The sequence below is a fragment of the Cololabis saira genome, chromosome 15, assembly GCF_033807715.1.
Source record: "Cololabis saira isolate AMF1-May2022 chromosome 15, fColSai1.1, whole genome shotgun sequence".
In the NCBI taxonomy this organism is placed as follows: domain Eukaryota; kingdom Metazoa; phylum Chordata; class Actinopteri; order Beloniformes; family Belonidae; genus Cololabis; species Cololabis saira.
In genome coordinates this window covers 12,739,083-12,763,686 of record NC_084601.1, presented here as the reverse complement: position 1 = coordinate 12,763,686, position 24,604 = coordinate 12,739,083, and the positions used below count along the sequence as shown (strand labels likewise).

General features: G+C 41.0%; 4 protein-coding genes across 6 annotated transcripts; 1 reads left to right on the top strand and 3 right to left on the bottom strand.

Annotated features, from left to right (window-relative positions):
* The first annotated feature begins 123 nt into the window (after positions 1 to 123).
* Positions 124 to 3,266, top strand: rbm48 (RNA binding motif protein 48). Its single transcript, XM_061741876.1, has 5 exons — positions 124 to 254; positions 837 to 1,027; positions 1,852 to 1,997; positions 2,388 to 2,935; positions 3,052 to 3,266. The coding sequence occupies exons 1-5, from the start codon at positions 126 to 128 to the stop codon at positions 3,112 to 3,114; spliced, it is 1,077 nt and encodes a 358-aa protein (XP_061597860.1). The 5' UTR covers positions 124 to 125; the 3' UTR covers positions 3,115 to 3,266.
* A 44-nt stretch (positions 3,267 to 3,310) lies between these two features.
* clxn (calaxin) lies at positions 3,311 to 5,575 on the bottom strand. The gene is made up of 6 exons (XM_061742341.1): positions 5,324 to 5,575; positions 4,310 to 4,456; positions 3,958 to 4,062; positions 3,690 to 3,841; positions 3,440 to 3,544; positions 3,311 to 3,355 (listed from the first exon to the last, which is right to left on the bottom strand). Exons 1-6 carry the CDS (start codon positions 5,388 to 5,390, stop codon positions 3,311 to 3,313), a joined length of 621 nt encoding a protein of 206 aa, XP_061598325.1. The 5' UTR covers positions 5,391 to 5,575.
* Positions 5,576 to 7,523: 1,948 nt separating this feature from the next.
* Positions 7,524 to 16,494, bottom strand: sytl1 (synaptotagmin-like 1). Of its 3 annotated transcripts, none has more exons than XM_061741874.1 (15): positions 16,367 to 16,494; positions 14,058 to 14,184; positions 13,277 to 13,428; positions 13,033 to 13,171; positions 12,896 to 12,953; positions 12,776 to 12,812; positions 12,648 to 12,688; positions 12,060 to 12,179; positions 11,788 to 11,954; positions 11,594 to 11,696; positions 11,187 to 11,348; positions 10,755 to 10,833; positions 10,564 to 10,663; positions 8,696 to 8,901; positions 7,524 to 8,066 (listed from the first exon to the last, which is right to left on the bottom strand). In XM_061741874.1, exons 2-15 carry the CDS (start codon positions 14,180 to 14,182, stop codon positions 7,924 to 7,926), a joined length of 1,632 nt encoding a protein of 543 aa, XP_061597858.1. In that variant the 5' UTR covers positions 14,183 to 14,184; positions 16,367 to 16,494; the 3' UTR covers positions 7,524 to 7,923. The 3 variants fall into 3 exon arrangements, with proteins under 3 accessions (XP_061597858.1, XP_061597857.1, XP_061597859.1); XM_061741873.1 differs by having other exon boundaries at positions 16,372 to 16,488; XM_061741875.1 differs by having other exon boundaries at positions 13,033 to 13,168; positions 16,372 to 16,488.
* Positions 16,495 to 18,264: 1,770 nt separating this feature from the next.
* cd164l2 (CD164 sialomucin-like 2) lies at positions 18,265 to 20,749 on the bottom strand. The gene is made up of 6 exons (XM_061741872.1): positions 20,652 to 20,749; positions 20,148 to 20,234; positions 19,866 to 19,958; positions 19,747 to 19,782; positions 19,365 to 19,524; positions 18,265 to 19,144 (listed from the first exon to the last, which is right to left on the bottom strand). Exons 1-6 carry the CDS (start codon positions 20,728 to 20,730, stop codon positions 19,129 to 19,131), a joined length of 471 nt encoding a protein of 156 aa, XP_061597856.1. The 5' UTR covers positions 20,731 to 20,749; the 3' UTR covers positions 18,265 to 19,128.
* Positions 20,750 to 24,604: the final 3,855 nt, after the last annotated feature.

Sequence of the window (24,604 nt, the reverse complement as noted above, 5' to 3'; positions counted from 1 at the left end):
TGTAGACTGCTTTCCTTTTCAAAATAAAACGTATGTGGCAGTCAAACAATCAACGCAAATACGGTTGGAGTTTAGGGTTAGCACTTATTTTGAAAAGCATCAACCGGAAACGAATGCCGATAAACATGGCGACAAGTGAAAACAGAAAAACAGATTGTTGGAGTGTCCCAGAAGTCTACAAACACCACGAACAGCGGAGAGTATGCATATCTCGACCTAAATATAGGGAAGGGAGGAAAGCAAAAGCGGTGAAGGTCTGTAAATCGTCAAGAAAATTATTATTTACAGAAGTGAACTCTGTAACCCTTGTGCTGTCTTTGGGTCAAAATGACCCAATTCTTCTATCCTTCTTTCCTCCTGCCATGCTCTCTCCTTCCTTCTTCCTTTCCTATTTTCCTCCTTTTTTACCCTCCTTAACTCCTTTTTCTTCCTACCTCCCTTTCGTCATTCGTTCCTTTATTACCTTCTTTGCTTTTCCTTCCTTCTTTCCTTATTTTCTCCATTCCTTCCTTCTTCCCTCCCTTCTTTCTTTCTTTTTTCTCCATTCTTTCCTTCCTTTCTCCCTTCCTTCCATCTTTTGTCCTTTCTTTCCTCCCCTCCTTACTCCCTTTCCTACTTCCTTCCTTCTTTTCTCCTTTCTCCCTCCCTTCCATCTTTTCTCCCTTCCTTACTCCCTTTCCTACTTCCTTCCTTCTTTTCTAATTTCTTCCTTACTTCCATCTTTTCTCCCTTCCTTCATTCCTTCTTTTGTCCCTTCACCCTCCCTTGACCCAAAGACAGCACAAGAGGTAAACTCGTAGGATAATTTTCCACATGTGTTTTCTATGTGCTGTCAGGTATACACGATAAACTTGGAGTCCTGTTACCTGATGATCCAGGGGGTCCCGGCCATCGGGGTGATGCCGGAGCTGATCCAGCTGTGTGCCCTGTATGGCTCCGTCTCGGAGTACCGACCCCTGGACGAATATCCCGCAGAGGACTTCTCCGAGGTCTACCTCATCAAGTTTCACAGATTAACAAGTGCCAGGTACACTGTGTGACTCGCACAGGTCACAACCAGTACTGGAGATGAGGGGCGATGGCACCCCCCCCCCCCCTGAAATAAAAACGGTCCAAATCATCCCCCCTGTAAAACTGTCATCCCCCCCTTTCCATCCCTTATGTCATTTCATCAATGAATGTGGTTTTCAACACCAGAAAAATAACTTATTTGACAATTTTCACCTGTTTCAAGTAAACTTTCACTTGAAATAAGTAGAAAAATCTGCCAGTGGGACAAGATTTATCTTCTCATTACAAGCAAAAAAATCTTGTTCCACTGACAGATTTTTCTACTTATTTCAAGTGAAAATCTACTTGAAACAGGTGAAAATTGTTGTTTTTTCCAGTGACGAGTCTTGTTTTAAGTGTAATGAGATTTTTTTTTACTAAAATGAGACATTTTAACTAGAAATAAGACAAATATTCTTGTCAAGATTTTGAGTTTTTGCAGTGATCCATTTTACTTATCCTGTGAAGGACACAGACATATTGATAAGTTCAGAAAACTGTTTTTTATTGTTGTGTTTTGATGTATTAGATGTAAGCCCAGTGGATATTTAAAGCTTACAGAAGGCTGCATTTAACTGCTGCTATGTCATTCCTGCAGTATTTCTGCAGGTGTTTTGGTCAGTGCTATTATTTGTAATATATTATATTATTTGCAATCAGCACAAATTATCTGTCCCCATATGATAAAATCCACCATCCCCCCTGATTTTCTCGAGTACTCGAGTACTGGTCACAACGTTTTAACTGGCAGAGCTGAAAACACTCCCCAAATCATTTTTGTTGTCAACTTTTCGGTTTCAGAGCAGCGAAACGCAACTTGGATGAGAAGAGTTTCTATGGTGGTGTGCTGCATGTTTGTTATGTCCCCGAGTACGAGACCGTGGAAGACACCAGGCACAAGCTGCACGACCGGAGGAGTTATGTCACCAGGGTAGCTCGTAACAGAGGTATAATCTGGCATTAAAACACTACTGGACTGATGGCAGCATTTTTAGCCCATAGATACTGGGCATGATTTGTTATAAGACCAATACTCAAACATCCTAAACACCACTTTTCAGTCAAACGTAAATAGACATAATTTCAGTAACTTAAACCATACGTTATTGTGGGAATTTATTGCATCTGTCTATGTTTGGATATTTTGCTAAATTTTTTCTGTTCTATGCACATATTTAGAATATTTTATTTAATTTTTATTTTCCTCCCCCATATATTTAAAATCTGTCTTATCAGGGCATACTTTTGATTCATCTGTCCTCTTGTAAATTTGCAAAGGAAAACACAAACTGTATTTTTTTCATTGATTTCTCTATAATGTTGTTTTGAAATGATAGAAAGGACAAGGAAAGAAACAACACATGAGATGCCCACTTCTTCAGCTACAACCCCCACGTGTGACACGAACATCAGCAGACATGATAAAACCGCTGACGATGACGATGAGGGAGAGACTTCAAACACCAGCCATTATTCAGGATTTCCTCTACTGCCATTACCTCCTCAAGAACATTACTTTTACAGGCATCAAACTCAACATGGGATTACGCCAACAGAGGACAGAATGGGAACTTTACATGATGTCACCACTGACATAACTGAGCAACAAGTAGAGAGCTCAAGCTTCAACCATCCTAGCAACAGAGGCAAAGGCACAAAACACAAACTGGACTCTGATCAGGCTTGTGCTATCAGATTTGTCCCAAGGACCAAACAGTTGGAGAATAGGAAACGCAAAATGGAAGGAGCTATGGAGGAATCGGGGAATGGTTCTGGAGAAAATAAGCCTTTAATTGGGCCAAAACTACCAGAACCCCCTAAATTTGATATGGAAGATGAATCACTGAATACAACAGTGAGTCTCATCAGGAACACAATGAAGCAGGTAGTCAACATTACTTCTTTTTTTAAATCAATATAATAATGGAAATAAAACTGCTTATTAACTATAATGTAAACATGTGTAATCATGTCAGTAACATTATCTTTTTGTTTGTTTAGATGGAACCAGTCCCAGCCATCATACCTGTTGAGAAAAAGATAAAACCGCGTCGCCGCATTTGAGGGCAGTCGGCTTTGTAGACTTGTCACAAAGGTTTCTCCCTCTGATTTGGGAAATTATTTTTTTATTTTATAAATTGTTTCTCCTCAAAGCTTGTATTTATTTAAAGATTTTGCATTACGGTGAAAACAGCAAGGTGTTCATTAAAGGCAGTGAGTGGAAAAAAACAACAATGAGTTTCATTCAAATTTTTTATTGCTACAGTTTTTCCCAAAATACACGCCGCTCATACATCTCAACACTCTGAAAAGTAAGAAAATACATTGTAAGAATAAGAATTTCTGACATGAAGTTTTAAGCTATCAGAAAACATTGATATGTTATTACCGTGGGAACAGGGAGGCAGGTGCCAAAAGCCTCAAGCAATAAGTTTTCCTCTCTTACTGCTTGATTAAAGTCCTTAAATGACACCATACCATCGTGATCATGGTCCTATAGAGCAGGAAGAGGTAATGTTGGTAAGTCAAGACATAGGAAACTAGTTTTTTGCTCATATGTAAAGCTTTTTTGGAGGTTTGTTAAGGCGATGCAATGAGAATGTTAAAATAATAATGACATTGTGGCGCAAACCTCTCACCATCTTCTTGAGTGTGTGCTCTATTACGTCTCTGATTCCCTCATCATGGTCCTCTTCTGTGGACTGCCTCATGAGACAGTCCTTCAACCAAGAAAACATCTCGTTTCTGCTTATGTGTTGTTTGCTGTCCAGGTCATAAACACTGAAGCAGTCTGAGCCATGCAAAACAGGAATGACTTATTAGTTGTATAAGATTGCAACTGTATCTGTTATGTGAGAGGGTAAGAAAGTTTTAAGGACTGAAAGGAATGTAAGTTTGAGGACTTACACTTTATTTTTTCATCCAAGTTCCCTCGGAGAAACACGCACAGACCCTCGATCCATTCGTCCACTGTGACGGAGTAATCTTTGTTTTTGTCAAATACCCTAAAGACTGGAGGAAAGATGATCAGTTACATACCCATTTTGTAAAAAGTCTTCTCATTCACATTTTAGAGAGCATATTAAACTTGAATTTTGAAACAGCTATGCAGTTATGTGCAGACACCCTATAAAAATAATCAGCACTCGACGTATTGTGACTCTTTGCATATGCCCAACAGAGATGGTGTTTTCAGACTTCTGGAAACTAAAGTATCCTGGTGAGGGTGGATTATAGGAAGCAGTGTAGGATACAATACCTCTATCCATGATCATTTCATCTGTCAGCCCAAAGTCTGTGTGCAGCATCCTTTTGAACATCACTCGATCCAAGCCGTTTGCAACTGTGCCAGAAATGCTCAGCTGCTCAAACTCCCGGATAAGGCATTCTATCTCTGCGGTATTGACTTGAGAGAAGAGAGACATATCAACATTTTAAATACGGCCATGGTTTGGTCACCAGCGATGGTATGACCAGTACTCGGGATGAGGGGGGATGGCATCCCCCCTGAAATAAAAACGGTCAAAATCATCCCCCCAGTAAAACTGCCATCCCCCCTTTCCATCCCTTATGTCATTTCATCAATTAATGTGGTTTTACTGCTATTTCAACATTTAGAGTCATCACCAGAAAAATAACTTATTTGACATTTTTCACCTGTTTCAAGTACATGTTCACTTGAAATAAGTACGGTAGGAAAATCTGCCAGTGGAACAAGATCTTCTTAATAAAAGCAAAACAATCTTGTTCCACTGGCAGATTTTTCTACTTATTTCAAGTGAAAATCTACTTGAAAAAGGTGAAAATTGTTTTTTTCCAGTGATGAGTCTTGTTTTAAGTGTAATGAGATTTTATTACTAAAATGAGACATTTTAACTGGAAATATGACATTCTTGTTAAGATTTTGAGTTTTTGCAGTGATCCATTTTACTTATCCTGTGAAGGACAGTCATATTGATAAGTTCAGAAAACTGTTTTTTATTGTTGTGTTTTGATGTATTTGATGTAAGCCCAGTGGATATTTAAAGCTTACAGAAGGCTGCATTTAACTGCTGCTATGTCATTCCTGCAGTATTTCTGCAGGTGTTTTGGTCAGTGCTATTATTTGTAATATATTATATTATTTGTAATCAGCACAAATGATCTGTCCCCATATGATAAAATCCACCATCCCCCCTGATTTTTTTTTACAACTCGAGTACTGAGTATGACATGCCTACTGTGGATGAAGAAACGCACGCTAATTAGAGGAGAAAGGATTAGTTGTACTCACAGTGTTGCACTCTGCTGTTGATTGTTCTTACGAGTTCTTTAAAAGCCCTCCTGTTCATCGACGACATGACAGGTTAACCTTTACAACGAGTTTAGAGACGATACTTGGGCTCGGAGATGGTGCTTGGTTAGGCGCTATGGCGTTGCCATGACGACAGCGAAACAGATGCGTTCATGTTAGGGCATTTGTCTGTGATTTTCCACTCTAAACGAGAAGCGTTAACAAAATACAATTACTATGGGGAGCAAAGTGGAATTAATATTGAATCGATTTAGTGGCTGACAACTATTAAAAATGTGCTAATACATCAATTTTAGGCTAAATTTGTATCGTTGTCCGAAGCAGTCGGAAAGCATGATTGCGGTGGAGCCGCACAGATGCTCCTAGCACAATTTTTCCCCCATTGACTCCAACATTTTCAAAACTTTCACACTAGCCCACCCTTTGAATTAAAATAAAACAACGGACAGAAATGCATTTAACTTATAACTATTGTGGTGAGGTGAGTAAAAACTTGTTTATAGCCTACCCCAGGGGCGAAAATCCCGTTTCATAGTTGGGGGGGGACAATAAACAGTAACATTTTAGAGAATAAATCCAGGGGGGGACAAGGAATAAAAGTTTTAGCCTTCCTTTAATACAGCATTTTGACATTTTCAACTATATCTCGCAAACAGGCAGAAGACCTTTCTTAGAGTAATACAAAACAATGGTATTAGGTGGAAGGTGGCAATAATACAGCACATCTGACATAATACACTGCAAAAACCCAAAATCTTAACAAGAATATTTGCCTTATTTCTAGTTCAAATGTCTCATTTTTAGTTTAAAAAAAAACATCATTACACTTAAAACAAGACTCATCACTGGAAAAAAACAACAATTTTCACCTGTTTCAAGTAGATTTTCACTTAAAATAAGTAGAAAAATCTGCCAGTGGAACAAGATTGTTTTGCTTATAAGATAAATCTTGTTCCACTGGCAGATTTTTCTACTTATTTCAAGTGAAAATTTACTTGAAACAGGTAAAAATTGTCAAATAACAAGTTATTTTTCCAGTGATGATTCTTGTTTTAAGTGTAATGGGATTTTACTGTTTATTATTATTTTCGATTTCGGTTTCGGCCACAAATTTTCATTTTGGTGCATCACTACTAAATACTACTGCATTGTTCCAAAATTATTAATTCTGTCTCAAATTATTCTAGGGGGGGACAGCTTTAATAATGGGGGGGACTTGTCCCCCCTGTCCCCCCCGGGATTTTCGCCCCTGGTCTACCCCTGTACCGCCGCTTCACTTGAACTCATCCTGGAGTACATTTTAGCCATTATTTACAAATTTTCCAAAGTAATAGCCTAGTGATTCATTGACAACATGTTTGACATGACAAAGTTGTTGTCTTCAAGGACACACAACACTTGGACCCAGCGGGGGAACTATAATACAAACTTTAATTGACGGGAACAAGGGGGAAAGGCCCTGGAAATATCTTTCAACTTACCAGAAGGAATATTTTTACAAGGCAGGCAAGCATCCACGAACCAGCAATTAAAGTAATGGTTGCCTTTAAAGCTATGGACACAGAGCAAGCACCTGGCATGGTGAACTCAAAATGATCAACATCAGAATGTCTTCATCCAGATGGATCTTCAGGCACCAGAGACCAATTAATCTGCCCTAAACTTGACCAAGTCCTCGACTGATTTCGTGGTCAGGTGAGGTGTCAAACAGCTTGATCAGCTCCATTTCCAAGCAACGTGGAAACATATTCACCCACTGGTACAGCCAATCACAGTCTACCAAGCTAGAAAAACAATCTCATGTGGAACCTCTTAAGTACCCAGTACCAAAGAGGTAACTTTAAAAAGCATGGAGTTTCACTTGTAATCTCATTCCAGTTTGCAGGAGTGTTAACATTCCCTCCTTCTGGAGAGACAAACATTTCACAAACATTTCAGTATCTGTAATCTGCTTGTACAGCACGTAGGTACGTGGTCCGGCCACAAGGTGGAGTTCTGCTACACCATAAAAACTTCAAGCCTTTTCTAAATAAATTACAAATGTTAACAATTTTATGAATATTACAAGTACATGGGAATGTTTTCCAGAGATAAAGTCACAAGGCCTGTTCATCAATCTCAAAAGTAATTTAAATGACTAACACAACTTTAAATAGCAAAGGAAATTATTTCATTAAACAAGTGTGTAAATTAAAAATCTCTGTTATTTGCTCATTGAAGTCGCAGCAGTAAATAAACCAAAGCACTGCACAATTCATCAGTTAGATTTGATATTTAATTCATAAACTACAAGTAATTTACGGAAAAAAAGTTATTTACTGAACAAAATCAAGTGAAAGGTTTTAGATACATTTCTGATTTCAAAACCACATATTTCAAATATGAACCATTAACTTAGCATATTGGACCATCACTGACTCCTTTTAACATGTGAGAAACCAGAGATAGAAAGTGTATGCATGTGTTTCATCGTGATAGAGGGGTTAAGGGTGTTGATGTGAGGAGGGTCTCTTCTGCAGTCCAACCATTATCCAAACATGCAAATGTAAATAAACGTGTATGTGGGCAGGCTGTGTACGTCACACAGTCCGCTGCGTGAGGCTCGTTCTGATTGGTAGCGATGCGTCTATCCAGTGGTTTGGGTTTTCAATCATGGAAGCCCAGACAGCAACTTCCTCTTCAGTGGAGTCCATCCAGCTAACGGGTTCCCCATAACTCTGACCTGCCATCAAAAAGTAAATACATTAATCATTAACATCGCCACACACATTAGATGTTGTGACACACTGAGGCGTGATGGCTCTGTGAATGAGGCCACCTTTGCATCGCGCACATTTTCTGTACTCCACTTTTAAATAACCATTAGGACATGACAACTGAGTCTATTTTCATGTCTAGTAAACACCATCCAAGCATTGTTGATTCATTTCTGATGGAGATCAAGAAAAATGCATAGAAGTTCTCTTTCAGTTCTTAATTTTGAGCTTTACCGGTTTTGTAAACACACTAACACAGGATGGTGGTAAACTAATGTATCTGATATGAGTCTCTTCATCTATGCACACTTCTACATAAACAACAACTATAGCCCAACTTGCAGCCTGTTGGTGCAAATTAGCACCAAGACACCATCTTTCTTGTGAGGTGAGGTTATTCTGATAACAAGAGCATCTGAAATATCTGACATGCCAGCAGCACAAAAGTCAGTCAGTACAGAAGCACTCCAATAAAACTGCCACCATGCAACTCCTGCACACCACTGGGCAGGAAACATACAATAGTTTCCGATACAGTCAACAAAGCTCATCATAAAACAACCACCATTGAAATGTGAAGTGTTGAGACTCGCACCAGTTCCACAGCTCAGACGAATCCCTCCCAGCATGTGCGTCTTAAAACCTTCATGCTGCCAGACAGTGAGCTCGGCGCAGGCTTCTCTCAGGTCGCTGGTGTGGAAACCATCGTAGACCATTGTGTGGTTGTAGGTGGGACTGATAGAGTGCTTCATCACCCGTGTCTTCTGTCCACTCTGTCGACTAGCATCTGGGAGTATGTAGCTTGTGGGGAGAGAAAATTATAACAGGAAATAAAGTTATTCCAAGGAGTAAAAAAAAATAAACTTGAAATATTAATTTCTTTGGAAAAGGCTGGGCGTTTTCCAATCTGAACATGTAAAACTCTCTTTTGATTCTTTTTTCAGAGGGATAAAATATAGTTAACATGAACTTTTCTCAACATTTATGACAGCTGAACCTGTCCGTTATGTTCCACTTATCTGGGCTCTGGTCGAAGGGCAGCAGCCTAAGCAAAAACGCCCAGACTTGCTTCTCCCCGGCCACTTCCTCTAGGCTCTCTGAGAAACTACCGGGGTGTTCCCAACCCAGGCCATAGATATAATCCCTCCTGCATGTCCTGGGTCTGCCCCAGGCTCATCACCCAGATGGAGGCATCTGAAGCCACCTCAACTGGCCTCTCTCAGGAAAACCAATGATGCAGTCAAACTCAATGTCTCCCATTTAGGTTCTTGTGGAGGCAGGAGTTGATCCATCTAACAGGTTCCTGTGCCAGATATTCCCAGCAAACTCTCACTATAGGTTTGGGTTTACTGAGTCCGTCCTGCATCCCACCCTGTCCTCTGCCCTTCCCGTCACCCGAGTGTCCAAGACACACAGATGAAAAGTCCAGTCCAACAACTGAAGACCACTCTGTTTTAGGGAGGCTGTTGCTTCCACCCATGCACTTCCAGGTAACGCAGCCAATGGCCAACCGAGAGATAAAGTCCACCTGCAGAACAATGGAGTCTCCTTCAGGAGAACTTTCCAGCACGCCTGCCAAGGACTCCAAGAAAGCTCTGAACTGCTGTTCGGCGCACAAGTACAAACAACAATTAGAGCCTGTTCCTCGAGTCAGAAGCGCAGGGAAGCAACCCTCATCTACAGACCAGAACCCAACTGAACAGGCTCTGAGGCGGGGGACTATAAATAATCCCACTCTGGCTCGACGCCTCTCGCCGTGGGCAGCTCCAGTGTGGAACCGGCTCTAGCCCCTCTCAAGGAGAATCATCCTGCCTGTTCAGGTGAGCCTGACTACATCGTGTCAGTACTGCTCAACTTCATGGGCGAGTTATCTGAGAGCCCCACCTGCAGGAGGTGAACATGAGATCATATGGATAAACATTGTACCAATTGTTTTGGTACATGTGAAATGTGGTTTCCACAAAGATTAAACCTGAAAGCATTTTATGTTTCAGATAAAATGTTATAGTGACTGAAATATGCCGAATGTGTTCAGCCAAACAAAAACAGAAGGATATCGTAATGGGAGCAGTTGTATAGATGGATATTAAATGAGAAATTGCACTTAAGATGTGATATGCATGTGCACGTACTGCAGAGCGAGCTGTAACAACTCCAAAGACACATCTTTTCCTTTATTTCGGAAACATCAGCAACCTTCTCCTGTCAGATTCCTAATTTATGCTAACTTGATATGTATCTCAGCCAGTAAGGAAACACTAAAACGCCCATTATGCCCATATTTCCCCATTATGCATATTATTTATCTCTGCATTAAAAAACATCTTTAGGTTTGGTCAGAAACAAAATTATAAAAATCTTTAATACAAAAATGAAGAATTTGTGAAGGACATCTAAGATACTGTCCGAAAATGGGCTAAATGTTGACTAAGCGTAAGAAGACATGTTGCAGAGCTGAAACACCTTCTCACAAAGGAGTCTATGGGGACCCCTTTCTTGGACAGCAGACCCTGAGCCTCCCGGAGCCAGATGTGAACTTCTCCCGTCAGAGGCAGTCCCCCACCTGATGACCCCAACGCACAAACACACAAGCAGAACGTTGAGACTCGTGTAACCGTGATGCTGAGCCATGACATGATTGTTTTTCTGCTCACCCTCAGATCCATCTGGACTAAATTTAATGGACAGAACAATGGTCCCTCTGCTGCTGAGAGAGTCGGGACTCAAGTGAACCTGCGAGAAAAATAAGAAAATTAAACGATGGGGTATAAGGAAAGCAAAGACAAAGAAAGCTTGTGGGTGAAGCAGGGGGGGCATCCAGAAGCAGGGAGAGATTAAGGTTACATAAAGCCTTAGTTGAAATTCACAGCATGTATTCCTCTCCCTCAGACGTAAAAGACAGCCCTCCCCATACTCTCTGTCCCCCAACCAAGCTGCCAAAATTTCTGCTACACAGACACTCAGACGCTGAACAAATGTAGATACGGGAATCGTGAGGTTTCAGTTATTATTCATCTGAGTGCACTCAAAGGTACACGTGTATTTATGTTCCTGCATGAGTTTCTATCTAGTCAGACCGTCCTCACCCGTGGCTGCAGGTCCTGCCACAGCGGCTGTGTGCAGGTCCAGTCCCAGAGCCCCAGAGCCACCTCCACCTCCCCCAGGAACACATTCCTCCCCAGAGGCTCGGCGTGCCACACAGACAGGTTCAAAGTCCGACTCCGCAGCTCTCCGATCCGCACTTTATACTGAAAGGATAGAAATTCAGATCAGAAGAGGAAAGGAAGTGGCCAAATGCTAGGCAACGCTTTACAAGACAGAGCGTGTTTTAACAATGAACTTGCATCATGATTTTTTTTTTTTTTTTTTTTTCATCGTCATAACATTGCTGGCTCATTTTTGTGATTCACACTGCTGGACATAAGGAAGAGACAGATGGGGGGTATCTGTGATGGCTGTCACATTCAGCATCACACATATGAGAGTGTCTCACTCTGAGAGTCTGATCATAGACTGGGTTCAGTGTCTTCTTTTTCACCGACGTCTTCTTCTTACTGTGGTTTGACTTGTCTGGCAAGAGATAGGTCTTTACATATCTGTGGAAAAGACACACCCGTACATCATTCGATTGATTAACTGCGCGACTCTGCTGATTCAACACCACGCCATTCGCACGCATTCACTTACGGGTCGGAGCGGTTCTTGCGTGCCGAAGCAATGTCCTTGCAGCAGTACACTTTAACTTGGAGCTCCTCCTTCTGAGAGTCGTAAACCAACGAGTACTGGATGCGGCCCCTCACTTCCACCACGCTGAAATCCCCCGAGCTGAACAGACTCATCATGCTTCCACTGAGCTGTAGTGCACATACGCAGAGGAGAGATCAGCGCCTGCGTCACTGTCCTGCCCTGAGTCATCGTGCATCGCCAGATAACCTATTCATCAAATTTGTGTAGCGCACCGTGTAGCTCGAATGAAGGCTGCCATTGGAGTGGCTGGTTCTCAGAAAGGCCAGATCTGGGTCTGTCATGTTGCTGCTCATAGAGTCAGACTCCTCATTGTGACTGATGGTCAAGTCCTCCTATGTGCACATACACAAACAGTTCTTGACACTTTTTACACCCGTTGCTTTCATTTTTAGGAGATGTATGATTTTATGATAATGTCTTGGCAACACATGAACTATGGGCCCCATATGGGCACAGAAACATGCCTTTCTAAACGATGTCCAATCAATTAAATCTCCAAAACAGTAACTAAAAGTGTTTGCATCCAAGTTAATATATTTAGTCTTGTGATAAGCCAAAACAGCCATGGATAGACTCTTGTCATCACTATAAAATAAAAACAATAATTGTAAAGGGATCTGAACGCTATCAAGGAAAATTGCTGACCCTTTTATTCAGTAAGTGAAAATATGTGTTTGACTTCAGCTTTTATGTAATGCCTATTTTCCATTTAATGCGTGAAGCTGGAAAATGGCATACAAGATTGATTCACGTGTTTGCTGGAACTGTGATTTGTGTCTCGGTGCGTGTGTTACAGTCACCTCAGGCTCTTCCGGAAGGCCGTTACTCCTCCTTTCACTCTCTATGGGAAGAATGACAAGTTAATTCTGTGACTCAGAGCCCTCCATCCGGGAGGGATGCGGTGATAATGAGAGATAACCTTTCATACCTTTGGTTGGCAATGAGTCCTTTTCATGCTGAAGATCCTATAAACGAAGATGGTGTAATCAGATTGGTGTACAGAATATATTTTTGAGGAAGGAAAAGAAACAGTTGTGCATCCACACACCTTTGCAACTGGACCTTTTGATCTGGGTGTGCATGCAGGTTTCAGAGTTCCCTCACTCCTGAAAATAAAAACAAGAAATGGGAAAAGCTCTGCCACACAAAACTAGGTGTATTACTGTGACAGACACCCTCACGAACCCTCTGCTCTCCTCCTCCTCCTCCTTCTCTTCCTCCTCCTCCTCGCCATCCTTCAATCTTCCCTCCCCGTCAGGAGAGATGTCGCTCACGGAGGTTTCATCTCTCTTTCCACTGAACAGTTCATTCAGGGGCACGTCTGCTACCATGGCAACAACAAGAGAGCCGTTACCGAGATTTCCCAGCAGCGGCAGGAAAGCAGCCCCGTGCGCACACAGAAGCAGCCTAGCATTAACGGGAGACCAACCTCTGCTCTTGCTCTTCCTTTGGCGTATGCTGGCACGGATGAGGTCACAGCCCGAAGTCCATTTGCGGTGGCGCTTGCTGCACTCCTCGCTGAACCACTTCCCAGAGCGAAGGCGCAGAAGTGCCGGATCTGTCTCTTTCTCCTCGAGGGTCCTGAAGCATTAACATATGGTCATGATGAGATTTTTTTTTTTTTTTTTTTTTTCCCCCAAAAACTGCCACATGCTCTCTTCTTTATACGAAAGATGATTTCAGGGTCCACTCCCACTTCTGTCAGGAAATACATCCAATTTCTTCTGAAAACAAGACACTTGCCAGGTTTTAACTTCACGACTTTTCTGGGATCAATGTGCAGCACGCTAAATCAAACTGTCAATCAAAAGATATACAGAACAAATTAAGCGATTGATTTATCAAGAAGCAAAAGATGGAATATAATTTAATTAGTTGCATGCAAATTAAAAAAAACCTCTATGTCGCATCTAAAGGTCTGATATGTGACCCGACTTTTAGAGCTCTTCAGAGGAGATAGTTTCACTCTTCGAATTGATGATTAGAAATCATCACCGTTTCTTCAGAACCATTAATGTTTACTGCAAAGCACCAAATGTTGTTCAATTCTCCAGCAACGTTACAGAAATGTGTTTAGTGCAGCCTGGAACTGTGAAGCTGAAGGAAAACACAGACGCAACGCTATACCTTACTTATCTACTGTGTATTCAGACGGCCGCATTTACAAAAGTGCCTCTTTGAGAGAATAAATAGTCACCTCTCTAACTGACCTTACACGCCCTTCATCGCGGTCACGCAACTCTGAGTCACGCTGTAAGACTTGCAGGATGTAGGACTGCTCCTCCTCAGTCAAGTGGCTCAGGTCGAGGGATGGCTTAACCTGCTCCCGCTCCATTCCTGAGAGGGAAATGGATGTTATCCTTAAACAAATGAGAGCTGCATGTTAAGAACCACACAGCGTCCTGGTGCTATTGTTCAAAGTCTTGATCGTTATTGGCCAACATTGGTTGCTGATGTCAGCCGATAGCAACAGGTATTTCCTTCTTTCACTACATGCATCAACTTTTACAGCCTTTTATTGTTTTTTTTTTGAGGTGACAGTAAATGAATTAGAAGCATAAGAACCTCTTCAGTAAGCACTGGGGAGCATGTAGTGAAAGTATTTCACTGAGTACACAAGAGAAGAGAGTAATTTGTGCATCAAGTAAGGCAAACAACAACAACAAAGGCTAAGAGGCTAAAAACAAAGCCAGTGGAGCTCACAGCCTGCAGTGTCGGCCATCTTTCACCATTGATCAAGTTAAAATGCAGATGATTATAGTAATTATAAGAAAAGTTGGGAAGTTAAGAGTTTCACCAGGTTTCCTGGTTATGAACCAGTGCCATAAAAGGAAGAGTGGTTCTAAATTAGGCACCGAATCTAAACTAGTTCTGGTACACTTCGACAGTAAATGCTCGTTTGTGTATTAAATGTGTTGCGATTGCAAAAGATACTGTTTCAAATAGCAGCCCGCCGCTTAGCAGCTTCAGTGACTCTCATCCCTTTCTATCCCTAGAACTACTGTGTACTCCCTAATTATAGCATTAAAGAAAAGACAAAGGTAAAAAGTACTGTTCCTTAACTGATCTAGTGGTGAGGACGATGACGATGATGATTATTGGGTGCAATTTCAGTTCTGTCAAGTATCTCAACAAAATGTCAAATTTTCCATGATTTAGTCCTTTCCATTGAAGAAAGGCTTTGTAAACTAGGTCCAGCTCCGAATATTACTGTAGCTCTCAATATTCTTCGGTTTCCTCACACACAGCATAGATTACATGTCCGTCCTGTTACAGGCCATTTTGTTGTCTATTATTAGTAGGAGAGGGAGATAAAATGCCCCTCACTTTACCATACATATTTATGTTGACAAAGTTTTCCGAAATAAGCCGTATTTAAAATAAAAACATGCTTTATTTTTAGACATAATGTTCCACAAACATATTATTTAGAATAAATAGTACTTTGATACAATTTTTCTATTTTTAATTGCTTTCTCCAAGTAAAAGGTGTGAACAATGTTGTTGTTTTTTTACGAATGCATATAAAAAAATAAAAAAAACACTGATAACAGAGTAGGCATATTTAAGAACACTTGGACATTTTATTAAAGAACACCAGAGTATAAGCACCAATACATGCCAGGTTCATCTAAATGCGAGTATGTTGGTGCACAGACAATGATGAACATAGTATTAACATTGTTTCAAAATGACCAAACATTATTCAGTTTCCACTATAAATAAGGGAGGACGTGTAACACATCAGTGGGCCATTCTAAAGCATTTAGAAATTAACAGTTTTAAGAAGTGATTCTAAAGTATTTATTTCCCTCCCAAAAAATGTGATTTAATTGGAGTAAAAGGGCTCATTTCTAGGATACTACTAAGTTCAGCAGTTACTTGTTTTTTTTTCCTTAAGGGTGGCTGACCACGTGACTGAGCTTTTTAAAATAAGTATCAGACAAAAACAAACTACACTATTTTATTAATGGGGACGAATGGCCCATAGTTTTCCCTAGCACATCTAAAACAATAAAACCCATTAAACTGTTTGGTAGCAGGCCCAGACGTGATGCACGTTGAGCATTTAATAGTTTATCGTTTCCTCGTGAGATATTTCTGACGTAGGGTGTTTGTCAAGGCTGATTTATGGTTCCGCGTTACACCAACGTAGAGCTACGTCATAGGGCACCGCGGCGACGCGCACCGTACGTTGGCGTCGCCGCGTCCCTTACGGCAGAGGCTACGCCGTCGTTTAACGCGGAACCATAATTCAGGTTTCACCCGAATGGGTTGACTCGCTTTAAAGTCTTAAAAAAAAGTCTTAAAAGTGTTGTTTATTTTTATTCTATATTTATCACGTCCCTCAATTAGCTTTAACTTAATCAGGTATTTTGCAGGCGTTTTTCCTTCAAGGAAACAACTTGCTCGTTGCGTGAGAGACGACACCTGTCACCAGAAAAACCCTCTCCTCTGAGACCTCACCGAAACCAGCACAAACTCACTTTAAAACACTTATTTAAAAAGAACAAATTACCTTACATGACAGCTGCTTCCGCCAGTTCAATCGGTGAAAAGTTTCGCTCAAAGTTTCCTGGGTGTTGTGTTGGTGCGTGTGTGAGTTTGTCCACGTTTGTGTACCGAGTGGAGCGCGTGAACGCGCCCTCCATCCTGCTGGGAGCACGAGCACGAGCACACGGATGTTTTACCAAATGACAGGATGGAGGTGGGATGTACATGTCCAGCTTGTAACTACCCACACCTCTTAAACACACACCGACTTTACACTAGTGTACACACACACCAGAGCTGGGTAGAGTAGCAAAAAAATGTACTCAAGTAAAAGTACTGTTACTTCAGAATAATATGACTCAAGTAGAAGTAAAAAGTAGTCATCCAAATCATTACTTGAGTAAAAGTAAAAAAGTACTTGATGAAAAAACTACTCAAGTACTGAGTAACTGTTGAATAACGTCTGATTAATTTTTTTTAACACAACCATTCAAACAGACAAAAGTACAAAATAATCATCTTCAGGCAAATTAAATCAATAAAATAAATTAAAATTAATAAAAAATAAAAAATAACTTAAATTAAAATAATCTTAAAGTAAATTCAAGTAATGTAATAAATAATAAAATAAATAAAATAATAACAGAATAAAAAAATAAATTAAGCACAAGTAGCACAAAATTTCAAGCCTTTGTACTTTTCTTTTTTAACCAAGCAGAACTAGAACAAGCTCATGAACCAGTGTTTGAGTCTGTGTATATGTGACAAAACATGCAAAAACAAAAACATTTTTCCCAAAGAATCACTCAGTGATGTCATGAGATTGACGCGTACGCGGATAAAAGGGATAAAAGAAAAGTAACAGCTCAACGTAGCCTAATGTAGCGGAGTAAGAGGAACAGTTTCTTCTTCACAAATCTACTCAAGTAAAAGTAAAAAGTGTAGTGATTCAAAACTACTCCTAAAAGTACAAAATTTCCCAAAACTTACTCAAGTAAATGTAACGGAGTAAATGTACCGGTAACTCGTTACTACCCACCTCTGACACACACACACATATATATACACTTGCTGGTAGTAACTGTACCTGTTTTAAAGTGTGAGAGACAAATCAGTAGTACCACACTAGTTTAGTGTGTACTGATTCTTGTGTGTGCTGGACTTCTCTTTCACTAGCATTTCAGAGTGAGAAAAGGACCTATATTCAGTCTTGTTCTTTGTCAACAAACTTGGACGAAAGCCACTGTCTGCACAGTCGGGGGAACCTTTTTGTGTGCGTCTATTCAAGCCTGCAGGTCCTGGCACAGCCGCCACGCTGCTGCTCCCCCTCAGGCCTCCATCAGAGCTCGGCCAGAGATGCATGCTGGGATCCACGCTCACACTCACACGTATGAGGACAGTTAGGATCCTTATCAGTAGATCCTGGCAATAAGGCTGCAGATTACAGCCAAATTAGATCACTGAAAAACCTAAAGCACATACGACGTTGTGATAAAGCTGTCGGCTTATTCTTCACTGAACAGAACAGAGACATGGCTCACATTGAGAGGTGTTTATTTAGAGTTGATTCAAACTATCTAATGACTTCACGAAAATCACACCCTGCACAAGAGCAGATCTCTGAAACATTGCATGACAGGGCTGGAACTGATGTGTTTATATGGTAGATGTAAACAGTCAAATCAGAATTCTTCTCCATGACCAGTTTATAAAACGGGCAATCTTAAACAGCAGCACTCACATCAAACTATCGTCTCTCTGAAACCACAGTACATTTAAGGGATGAGCAATAGGCCTACTAGTGAATCACAAAAAAGAAAGTTTTTGTCAGACAGCTAAAATGTGAAATAAACATTCAGCACTGGTTGAAAGTTTGTGAAGCCTTTATAAGTTTCATTATCTCTGCATAGATACAGTATGGATGGATGGATGGATGGATGGATGGATGGATGGATGGATGGATGGATGGATGGATGGATGGATGGATGGATGGATGGATGGATGAGAATAAAGTAAATCGTAGCAAACTAATCAGATCAAGTTGATACTTTGTCATTTGTTTCTGGGGAAAATAACCCAGTATATCACATTTGTGAGGGGGAATATGAACCATTAGGTGAAGCATTTAAATAAAAGGTGATATTAGCATCAGGTGATATCAGTCTACGGTATGTCAGCTATAAGGAGCAGTCCCTTTTAAAGAAGACGGATCTATTAGGGCAGCATGGTGATAGGTGGGCTAGTGCTGCTGTGACAACACAGAAAGAAGAGTCCACCAAAGCCTCTCTGTGTGGGATTTGAGTGCTCCACCCAAAAATGTATAAAAAGAGGAAATTTCTCAGCGTTTCAGAAACATTTTAAAGCTCTTCGGGCTGCAATGGGTGAAATAAAAATAAAAAGACAGTTTAATCTATTGAAGTTCACCAAGTGAAATATCCTGTATTCAGCTGAAGGAACCACTCAGATGTTGTGTATCCATAAAAAGAGAGAGAGAGGGAAACTCAGCTGATGCATGTCAGATACAGTATATGTACTGGGACAAACTGCTGTTGTAAGAATGAAAGTGTTTGTTCAGCTTTATGGAAACTAACTGCAAAAACTGCCAGTGTAAACACATGTACAATTCTGAGAAAATGTCCTCTTATGATCACACCCATCACACAGGGGTAAACATGGGGGCAAAGAGTTGAAAAAGAAAACATCTCGTTCCAGTAGCTAGATGAGTCACCCCTCTGCTGCTGCTTCTGTCCTCCATCTTTGTCTGGTTGTCCTTCAGACAGTTTGTCCTCACTGCGGCTGCTCTCTGTGCAAAGACAGAACAAAGTGCTCATACACTAATGGCATTTGTGATCGGTCTGGAAAATGCAAATGAATCTGACATGTTGAAGTTAAATTGCTTTGAACTGCGTAGAAAGTGTTGGTGGTGATTCCTGCCACCAGAGGCTGCTGGTGAATCCCTTTAAAAGCAGTGGCATAGAAATGAGAGATTCTCTGTCTTCTAGCACCTACATGCTCAAACTCACATTGGATCATAGTTGCTCTGCTCCTTGGATTTGAGGAGACGCATGGCGAGGAGGCCGCCGGCCTGCAGACACAGCACAAGTATGATGCCGCCCACAAAGCTGGACATGTTGAACTTGGCCTGGGAGAACTCAGGAGATGAGTCGGTGTCAGCTGCATCACCTTGAGGGAAAATACAGAAATCTGTGGGTTTGCACGTTCTTCTTATGCAAGAAAAACGAGACGATAAAGAAAAGCATGTATTTTTTTTAAGCTGCAGTGTCTTCTGGGAAATTTGGCTCAGCTCTTACAGTAACAACAAATGTGTGACGCAAACGAGGAGGGAGGGGGAGAAGAAGAAGAAGAAGAAGAAGAAGATGCTGAAGAGTGACTGATCCAATTTACCTGAGTCACCTTCACCCACAGCAACAGCCTCGACAACTGAGAAATGAAATACATAACAAAGTTACTGATGTGCCTGCAGAAGCACATAACTCGTTTGGGGAGAGTGTCTTGTTTAGCACCTGTGCACAACTCAGAGACTCTGGTCCAGCTACAGTTCATTCCACCGTCTGAAGAATCGCCCCCATCACTCACACACATGCCCGTGTCATTCCCTGCGGAAAAAAAAAAAGAAATAGGAAGAGTTTTTAATAGGTGCCTGTGTGTGTTCCCGGCATGCTAAATAATTCAATCTTCTTGTACAAACGAAAGGAGCTAATATTACAGCAGCTGTGATGATTGAATTACTATCAGAGGTCACAGGCGCGTGTTATCGTGTGCGTGTGCATCTGTTCATGTGTCACCATTTGGGCAAAGCCTCCAGACGCAGCCTGTCAGGTTAAGCATGGAGTCTCCAACGCACAGGTCACAGGACTCCGCTTGAGAGCAATCTGCACGAGGGAGAAAATTAGCAGTCAGTTAGAAGTGTCAGTTGAATCCCGCCAAAAAATGCCCCATGTACAATTATCCTCCCACTGAAATATTTCATCTGCTTTGATATTCCAAGATGTGTGAACGATCTGGACAACATCAGAAAAAGCTCAATTTTATGATGCCAAATTCTCATTTTCTGTGACTTTTTAACTTAAGTTGGTCTGTAAGAGACAAGACCAATGTATTTTCAAAGCCAATCAGAAACCATTAAAGTAAGGCAATTCCAGTAAAGCAGAGAAGATCAGACAATATGGAAATAAGAAATTTAAAATAATAGACATCTGTTTGGAAGTACAGGAAGACAGAAGACCAAAAAAAACCCAAAGGTGGTCCCAGAGTGAGAGGTCAAATGTAAGACGTGGCCGGATCAATACCTGACTGTGAGCAAACAGAGGGAACCATCACTAGAAGCAGCAGAACGGTGCAGAGGACCTTCATTACCGAAAGTTGCATTCTGACAGCCGGAGAGCCTTTACACCTGCAACTGACCTTTGAAAACTTCGAGATCAGGCTAGTAGAGGTGTTAACGAAGTTTTAAAACCAAAATGGCTTCAGGTAGTCCTTGAAAGAGAGTCTGGTGCTTTCCATTAGATATAGTTCCCAGCAAAGATGCAGAGAGAAGGAGACACAGACAGGAGATCTGTGTAACATGAGCAACTCCAAACTTTGTCCCCTAGCAACCAAGTGGCCCACCTCACCCCTCCTGAAATACACACCAGTTTGAGCAGACTGACACCTGTTTGCCATGCAATGCATGAACACACACACACACACACACACACACACACACACACACACACACACACACACACACACACACACACACACACACACACACACACACACACACACACACACACACACACACACGCTGTCATGTATACTTTGCTCACATAACTCTCTTTCCAAACATCATGGAGTTTAATACATTGTTCATCCTTTCATGTCCCACAGTTAGGAGTCACATGCTTATTAGAACGAATGATCGTTTGTTTCACCTAACTCAACTTTTTATGAAAAGGGAATCTTGAGCCATTAAGCATCTATTTCAGTCAGACAACAATAACAGACAATGCAGCAGACAGTGTCAATACCCAAACTACAAATGTAATCCAATTAATATCTCCTTCCTGAATGACCATGTAGGATAAAACACACACAGTCTGCTCTGTCTCTTAAGGCTGAGCAGTTATTGGCTGGTTAAATTTGCTAACTGCTGTTTTTGGGACTGTAAAGAATGTAGAAACACCAAGCGCTCTTACAAGGAATCGGTCAGGTTTGAGTCCACACTGTTTGTCTGATATAATATTTCAGACTGTCCTGATCACATAAGACTTTTTGTTAACCACTGGAGTTCTGTTTTTTCATTTTTCTTTTGTTTGTTGTAGGTATTCACTTCTTTCTTTTCTTAGGCAAGGCAAGGCAAATTTATTTATATAGCACAATTCAACACAAGGTAATTCAAAGTGCTTTACATTGACATTAAAAGCGGCAAGACATAATTAGACAGTAAATAATTCGACATAATTAGACAGTAAATAATTCGACATAATTAGACAGTAAATAACAAATATGATTGAATAAGATGATAAGAAAAGAAGTAAAATAATAAAAAGCACAAGCTGTTAAAAATAAGGGCAGTAGAGTCCAGCAGGTAAGTTTAATTTAGGGGTACGCTTGAGTAAACAGTAATGTTTTTAACCCTGATAGGATCTACAGTTGGAGCAGACCTCAGGTCTACAGGAAGTTTGTTCCACCGGTGAGGAGCAGAATAACTGAACGCTGCCTCACCTTGCTTGGTTCTGGTTCTTGGGACACACAACAAACCAGATCCAGATGAACCTCAGGGGTCTGGGAGCTTCATAGGAACTAACAGATCAGGTATTTTGGTCCAAGACCATTCAGGTCTTTGTAGACCAGCAGTAAGATTTTAAACTCTATCCTTTGACTCACTGGAAGCCAGTGTAGTGATTTCATGATCGGTGTAATGTGGTCCAGTTTCCTGGTGTTTGTAAGGACTCTTCTTATCCGCTCGTTCTTGCATATTTTTGTTATATTTTCCCATTTAAATCTCAGTGAAATAAATTTCCATTCAACTGCTTTAATTCAAAAGATTTCTCTGGGTTTTATGTATCCACATAAATATAGTAAACATAAAAAAAAACAAGTACAGTATAACCTGCAAAATACTCTTTATTATCTGACTAACTAAACCTAATGTTTAATCTGATTTTTTTATGGACAGGCAAGGCGTTGTCTGAATAAAGAATGAAGTGATCAGCAAATGAGTTAAAGGACTCTGAATAAGTGTCGAAATTAAAACAAGGGTGAATGGAGCCGAGGCTCCGTCTGCCCTTAAATGACCACATCACTTCCACCGGTGCTCCTTTACAGAAACAGGCAAATGCACCAGAAAGAAAAAAAAATGTAAAAAGTGCTCCAACCTTCCACATGTTGCTTTGTGATGCGGCAGCTGAGTCATAGCCAGCAATCAGAGCATCGAAAGCTGACAGAGAGAGTTCAGCATCACGACACGGTTTTCATTCTCTGTCCAGACAATTAACTACCGCCAGCTCATCCGCTCGCACTGACGTGGCTCCCACGTTTCATATATGCTGCGCCTGCTCCACCAAACATCTGTAAATGTTAAAGGAGGGAAAGGACATATATTCCACGGTCATGTTCAACACGATTCCCTCGCTGCGCAAAAATCGTCACGCACCCACAGATGTGGATAAAGCTACAATTCCCGTCCAATAGTCACGTGATTTATAAATTACAGATGACACAAGCCCATAAATGAAACATTTAAATAAATAATTAGTATGTTGAATCATGTATTTTACAGGAGATGGCCAATAATACTCAAGTAATTGGCAGTTCATCACATTTAATTTAGGGTGATATCTTTGGAGGTGTTCTTATAACTATATGCTTGTATAGTTATACAAATCTGACGTGCACAAAAGCAGAAAAGCCTGGAGAAGGTTGTTAATAGAGGCGACGTTACTGAAGGTGACAAGTGTTGCATTTCTGATCATCTCAGTGACGTCGACAGGAAACGTGTCCTAATAAGGCTGCAGGACGAGATTCCCTCGGTTAGAGCAGCGCTGCCTCCCTCACCCACGCTGACCATCAAACAGGGGATGCCTCAAATTCCCTGAAAGCCACTTTACAGAGGAGGGAGGAGGCGTATGTCTGTTTTGTATTTGCAGAAAAAAAATGCATTAGATAAAAAGTAATATATGTTTTTTAAATCCTTGTAGTCTCTTCCACGTGTTGCAGGAAACTCTTCACCACCCACAAGAAAACATTTACGTAATTTAAATAGGAACAATAGAAGCACAGGCCGATAAAATAATAAGAACTCTATAATAATGATTTCATTTTCTTTTGGGCACAGACCATTTCAACACAAAGCTTGTTCGGATTGTATCAACTTTCTTTGTTTACTGCTTTGAATCAGCTTTTTTCACATGTCAAAAATAATTCACCAAATAGTAATAGTTGCTTTTTATGCTTTAGTAATTGATACAGGATTTATGTGCCTATAATACAAGTGTGTGTGTGGGTGGGTGGGGTGTCTCGTAATTGATTTATCAATTCATCCCAGAGCTTTAGTGGATATAAAATATATAATTGAATACAGAAGAGTTTGTGTTAGTGCTGTAATAGACAGTCTGTTACTTCATCTTGGATTATGCAACTCTGTGGATGCAATCTAGTGAAGGTAAGTATACTGTGAATAAAAATAAACGGATTGTGGGCAGAATTGTTTGTGCTCCATTTATACTTTTCTCGTGAAGCCTCTGCCACGGCCTGTTTCACGCTGATTTGTTTCACTTTGCAGTGCATCTCTCAGTGAGTCATCGTGAAGCGTTTCAGCACCGCGGACAGCGCCAGTTCTGGGCCTCAATGCTGATTTATGGTCCCGCGTTACACCAACGCGTACTATACGCCGTAGGGTACGCGAGGCCGCGTAACCCTACGGCGTAGAGTCTGCGTCGTTTTAACGCGGACCATAATTCAGGCTTCAGTCCTCGCACCTGACGAGCTTCTCGTTTACAGTCTGTGGTCCAGCCCAAAGTAACACAAATCAATCTCCTCTCATTCATTCATTCATTCATGATATCACCGAGAAAGGTGTGTGCCTTGAAGTGGGGAGTCTGTTGGGGGTTATCATTTACAAGAAACGAGAGCTGTGTGAACCGCAGTGGGAGGGGCGACAGAGATGCCGCATTTTTCTGAATGAAATTACTCCTCACACTCCCCACCCTCCCTCTCCCACTTTCGCCGCATCCCAAACTCTGGTTCCTGACTGGTCGAG

Coding starts and splice junctions, on each gene's coding strand:
- cd164l2 (XM_061741872.1), bottom strand. CDS start 20,730: ATGCAACTTTCGGTAATGAAGGTCCTCTGCACCGTTCTGCTGCTTCTA. Junction 19,959..20,147: donor CTGGAGGCTTTGCCCAAATG/GTGACACATGAA, acceptor TTTTTTCCGCAG/GGAATGACACGGGCATGTGT. Junction 19,783..19,865: donor AGTCTCTGAGTTGTGCACAG/GTGCTAAACAAG, acceptor TTCATTTCTCAG/TTGTCGAGGCTGTTGCTGTG.
- sytl1 (XM_061741874.1), bottom strand. CDS start 14,182: ATGGAGCGGGAGCAGGTTAAGCCATCCCTCGACCTGAGCCACTTGACT. Junction 12,954..13,032: donor GAGGAGGAGGAGAGCAGAGG/GTTCGTGAGGGT, acceptor TTTTATTTTCAG/GAGTGAGGGAACTCTGAAAC. Junction 11,697..11,787: donor CGCAAGAACCGCTCCGACCC/GTAAGTGAATGC, acceptor TCTTTTCCACAG/ATATGTAAAGACCTATCTCT.
- rbm48 (XM_061741876.1), top strand. CDS start 126: ATGGCGACAAGTGAAAACAGAAAAACAGATTGTTGGAGTGTCCCAGAA. Junction 255..836: donor GGAAAGCAAAAGCGGTGAAG/GTCTGTAAATCG, acceptor ATGTGCTGTCAG/GTATACACGATAAACTTGGA. Junction 1,028..1,851: donor CACAGATTAACAAGTGCCAG/GTACACTGTGTG, acceptor TTTCGGTTTCAG/AGCAGCGAAACGCAACTTGG.
- clxn (XM_061742341.1), bottom strand. CDS start 5,390: ATGTCGTCGATGAACAGGAGGGCTTTTAAAGAACTCGTAAGAACAATC. Junction 4,457..5,323: donor CAACAGCAGAGTGCAACACT/GTGAGTACAACT, acceptor TCTTCTCTCAAG/TCAATACCGCAGAGATAGAA. Junction 3,842..3,957: donor CTTGGATGAAAAAATAAAGT/GTAAGTCCTCAA, acceptor TGCATGGCTCAG/ACTGCTTCAGTGTTTATGAC.